General features: G+C 34.3%; 1 protein-coding gene across 2 annotated transcripts in view; it reads right to left on the reverse strand.

The window, feature by feature from the left end:
* The window catches only part of sema3fb (sema domain, immunoglobulin domain (Ig), short basic domain, secreted, (semaphorin) 3Fb), a 73003-nt gene that overhangs the window by 14698 nt on the left and 52702 nt on the right, over positions 1–5603 (reverse strand). The window contains exons 6-7 of one of the 2 annotated variants that reach the window (XM_016482751.1): positions 4510–4599; positions 2011–2104 (exon numbers count right to left, since the gene is read on the reverse strand). In XM_016482751.1, coding sequence (XP_016338237.1) covers positions 2011–2104; positions 4510–4599 — 184 coding nt within the window. The remainder of the gene's footprint in view (positions 1–2010; positions 2105–4509; positions 4600–5603) is intronic. The other variant, XM_016482753.1, reaches the window with a different exon arrangement.

Consider the following 5603-nt stretch of genomic DNA (forward strand, 5'->3'; position numbering starts at 1 on the left):
GCCCTGGGAATACCCTTTTTTTTTTTTTGAGTGGATTCGAGTTTAAATGGGTGCAATAAAAAAAGTAACAAAGTGTCCCTCGCGGGTCATTTTGACCCGCATAGGAATGAATGGAATTTACGAGAAAACTGCATTTTTCATTACATTTGATTTTTTTTATATATACAATATCTGAGACAATGCAGTAAAGATTTATACCCAAACGAAGGGCTGAGACTACAGAATATCCCCAATGCAGAAAAAACTCCACAAACACACACACGCACACACACATGCACAAACACACACATGGTACACACACGCTCATAGAACACATTGTAATATTTTTCATGTTTCTGCTGGGATATGACTGTCATTTTTCCATTTTTTTGACTTAACAGTTAGGTTTGAGTGATGTGGTGATTGTATGAATATGCATATGTTTAGGTTATAATTTAGTTAGATTTTTTTATTTATTATTTTTTTTTTTTTTACAAAATTTGGATTTTGTAATGTTTCAATATATATTTTAATCCATAAACAACCAAATTGAAGACATTTCTCATGTTTCACTTGTTTTGCTCATTTAAAAATTTCCATAGGGTTCTATAGGCCCCTCTAGTGGCTGTAAGCATAAAATGCTATTTTATGTAATTTTTCCCCACCAGATGGCATCAGAGACACTCAGTGACTCAATTCCAAGGCCATCTGTTGGTTTTTGATGAAACAGGACTGATGACAGGTCTTTCTTTGGTTTTTTTTGGTGAAATAATGTACAAAAACTGCTTATTTGCTTATGTTTTCTTAAAAATATCCAGAATAAAAGGTAAATATGATAAAAATCACCCAAAAATAATAGAAAAACCTACATATATTTTTTTTGTATTAAATGTTCCAATATAAGCTTTCTGGACCAAAAATAAAATGAGTGTCATTTTTGGCCTTCGGGTCATTTTGACCCACGAGGGACACTTTTGTTATAGGTTCGGGAGGGACGGATGAGGGTTAACTACACAAGTGAGCCAAAATCCCAGCGTTTTCAGAAATGGAGTTTAATCAAGTCAGTCTGAGACACTAAAAACACTGGATCACGACTTGCTCACATGTAAAAGAATCGCTTCACTCTGAAACACACAGAATATATATTTATTTAATTAAACCGCAGCCTTTGTAATTTGATAATCACACTAAGCAGTATCACAATTTTGGTTTTATTTCGATGCAGCCCTATTCCAATTGAAACTCCTTTTGTTTCAGACCTAATATAGCTACAATGAGCCTAATAAATTAGCAAGGCCATCTCTTCCTCAACATTACAATATGGACCATAGTTAGCCTATCTAAATGTGAAAAGCTTTTCCCCTCAAGCACTATTCTGAAACGACCCGTTACAAATTATCAGTAAACCATTGAGTTTGCTAGTGCATGAAGACTCACAGTGAGAAGCATCATTAGAGGACTTGTTAAAACACAACACTGCCATCTGAATTCTCCATTAAGAGTTACTCAGAAATCATGGTTTGGACTTTTCCAGTAAAACACAAACAATAATGCAGCGATTTCTCCATTTAATTCAATTGAACTGTCACTACACTCTAAAAAATGCTGGGTTAAAAAAGGACAAACCCAGCTATTGGGTTGTTTTGACCCAGCGGTTGGGTTGTTTTGAACCCAACCGCTGGGTCAAAACAACCTAATAGCTGGGTTTGTCCCTTTTTAACCCAGCGCTGGGTTATATTTAACCCAGCATTTTTTAGTGTAAGTAAAGAAATGACCATCTCAAGAGAAAATACCAAGTTGCTTCATGCTTGCAGGAAAAGCCTGTCACTTTTTTGGGCAATAAGTCTTCTAAAGCGACTTTGAATAGTCACGAAAGTGAATGCTCACAAGCATAAGCAGTGCCTTTTTTTTTTTTTTTTTTAGTAGGACAAGCACAAAAGAATGCACAATGTGGCACATTCAACACCCAACTCTTCATCGAAGTGGAAATAGGTTTCCACAGTTTTGAATGGAATTGCTGAAGGGACTTACTAATCAAAGCTGAGACACTGTTCAGTTTTGGATCATATGGGCACTTTCCCTTCCCAGAATCCTCCTTGCCGGGCTCCAGATGGAAGATATATTCCTGAAAGGAAAATTGAAAGCAAAGATTAGATCTCTCTGTCTTACGATCAATTCTACAGAAATGCTTTGCATAGGTCCTCAAATCCCTATAAAACATGACATGGATTTAATCAACAGCGTTAGGCGTGTGATGACAAAGACTATGATGTACAGTTGGTAAGAGAAAAGCAATAGTGTAAAATAGGGTATATGTCGAACATCACCTGACCAAACCCGGAAAACAGGTCTCATTGCTTCCGCTTGTCGGAGAACGTGTTAACAGCCGTATTAAATAATAGCGATATCTATGGACTTTTAAGATAATCAGTTAAACTAGCTAGCTGTTTTTATTGTTGACGTTTTATTAAATTTTTATATCTAAATGTGAAAAACTTTTAGATATCAGTCCGCATATGTGATGGACATTGGCTATGATAATCTTTGGTATCTACTTTGAAGGCATCTTGAGTAAAACGGGTTCATATTTAACTAAACATATGCAAAACGCTTGAACCGGAAGCGACGAGACCCGGTTAACAGAATACGGAAGTCTGTTGCACATAACCCCTATTAACTAATCTCAAAGATAGATCCCAGAATACAATGTGTAGATAAAAAGTTTCACTATCCAAACTTCTCTGCTTGTACATAGCCTCCATGCTCCTGCTAACACCCATCTAATCCTGCATTGTGAGCGTGGCGAAATGGCTTACTGACACCAAACCGTCCCAGAATCCCTCAGGCATGATGTAGAAACACTGACTGACAGGTATTTGAATGTGCGATTTAGGAACTGCCACGAGCATGTGCTGACATGCCCTGAAGACTCGCCATGAGCCAGAGCCATAGCTCTCTAACCTGAGATTTTCCTCTACAGTCACAGAAGGAGACGGAGGACTGCAAGACATTTCTCATCTTATCGATCAACATTAATTTAAAGGAGAGCGGAACGGCTGTCAAAATATTCAGAGTTGTCCAGCATTAACAGATTTTCATTTCACCCATTATTAAATCCAACAGAAACAAACAGATCCTGCAGGGTTGCTTTAAATGAGAAATTACAAATTTGCTATAGATACCCTATATTCTTCCGTTTGACAGATGTGATATGGGGCATTGAATGGAAATTATAGTGTACTGCAAAAATTGCTAAATTTTGTGAGAATTACCTGAATAATCATTAAAAAAAGTTTTCAAATGCCTCATTTCATTTATGTGTTTGCCATCCATTTATGCCACTATGTTATTATTATTATCATTATAATAAAAAAATAAATGTATTACATACATTTAATTAATAAATATTATTTTTTAAATAATTTTATTAATAAGGTAATGGATTAGATCTGTCTTTTTTTTTTTTACCATTCACAATTATATTTAATAAATGGATTTACAAAAATATAAAAAATAAATGATATAATAATAATAATAATATATATTATATAAAAAAAAATTAATTAAAAAAAAAGAAGCAATTAAATCTACATTGTAACTTTATCTAGCAATACATTTTAATATAAATAAAATACACTTACACTGGGTTTAAGTGATGCCAAATAACCATATTTTTTACATTTAATTTACATTTTCTCTTGATGTAAAGTCCTATTTCTGCAGTGTTAGTGCTTTAGGAGCAATGCTTTAGTCAACAAAAGTGTAGTTTAAGGTTTGAGTCTTTACATTGTGATTCTCAAACTTACAGTATCCCCATAAAGATTGTACTAGGAGTGAGCTCAGGTCACAAAAAGGTTAAGCACTTCTTCGTGTGATGTGAAAAGTAGGCCGGCTGAAGTATTTGAGTAATGTTTAGCTGTGTAGGTCTATTATTTCCTCTGCTTCTTTGTGTTTGGTATAGCCGCCTTGTGTTTGCTCTGTATCAACTGTCTGAAAGTCTGTGTGCGTGTTTAGCATTCACTCCTTTGAGGGCAGTGATCAAACTAAAACAGAGAAGGTTATGTATTGCAAGTTAGTCATTTATAAAGAAATTGCAATAGTACCAGAAAAAAACACTTTCAGATTATGTAATGTTCCACTGAAAAATATCTTGCAAATTAACAATTAACTTCAGAAGTTAGGTTTGCAAGTTGAACTACAAAGAGAGAAACACTCAACAAGCTAAGACACTACAGAAGAACAAAACTTCAATCAACCAACAGAGATTAACCATGAAGACATATTATATTCTACAGTTAAAAGAAAGCAAAGACTTTAATGCACAAAAAACAAGACGTGACACAAAACAAAGCTTTAAAAGAAAACAGGTTAGAAACACAAGACAAAGAGTTAACAAAAAAACCTCCAGACATCAGACACAGATGAGGCGGAACAAGAAAGACAGAGGAACGAAAAGCATGCAGGTTAATGCATCTTTAGACTGAAGGAGAGTCATCAGGCTCGCGGCAGACATCCAGATCTGCGTCCCACCTGTAGTCCTGTCTCATCAAACACTGTTTCAGGTTCAGCTGCACGACTAGATCTTCCTCTGGTCTGGGGCATCTGGAGATGCATGGCAGTCTAAAACAGAACACAGTCACATGACTTAAGATGTTACTCACTTACCAAGCATGGTTGCCCGTTTCAAAAAGAAAAAGAGGACATACGTTCAGCTAGGCACTGAGGTGACCTTTAACACTCAGAGAAACAATATTCATTACATGTATGTGTATCTATGAATGCTTTTGCAAGTGAAAAATCAGCTCTGTTCCAAAACGTAATAAGCTGTGATTTTGCCAAAAATAAAATAAATGCATAATATTAATAATAATAAATTAAAGAAATAAAAAATAAAATAAGGCATCACTGCAAGTATCCGTTACAGTAAAGGCAATCCCAGAATGGATTGCACAGTACAATGTATGATGATAAAAAAAGTAAAAAATAAATACATTTTATATTATATAAGTGTAATATTTTTTAGATAACACACACACCTCATTTCACATGTGTGCAATCAATTCATGCCATTTTTTGTACTTTTACCATTTTTTTATTAGATATTCTTTTTATTTTTTTTATTTTATCATTATTTTTATTCATTTATAATTATTATTATTTTATTAATATGACAATTGCTAAGATATGTTTCTTTGTATTCTTCCATTCTATCTATTTACATGTACTTTTTCTATTTACTTTTCTTTTTAAATATAATTATTTTAGTAGTGCAAAATAGTCCAGTTTTATTGAATATATGAATAAATCATGAACATAATCAATAAACTAAGTATTTTTGTGTGCTATGTAATTTTATGCCCCGCTTTCTGCATTGTGATTGTTCATTGCCGCTTCGGTTAGGAAGTTGCCTTGGTAGTAGGGGAAGTAGACTCTAAAACCATCAAAACAGACTAACTAACCACCAGTGTTGGGAGTAACGCATTACAAAAGTAATGCTTTACAGTAACGGATTACTTTTTGCTGTAACGCAGTAGTGTAAGGCATTACTAATCAATTTTCAGTAATATTTTACTCGGTACATGTTCAGTAACGCTTGCGTTACAACACACTTTTAGCCCAAAATG

Source organism: Sinocyclocheilus anshuiensis, unplaced genomic scaffold (assembly GCF_001515605.1).
Source record: "Sinocyclocheilus anshuiensis isolate Anshui unplaced genomic scaffold, SAMN03320099.WGS_v1.1 scaffold465, whole genome shotgun sequence".
In the NCBI taxonomy this organism is placed as follows: Eukaryota; Metazoa; Chordata; class Actinopteri; order Cypriniformes; family Cyprinidae; genus Sinocyclocheilus; species Sinocyclocheilus anshuiensis.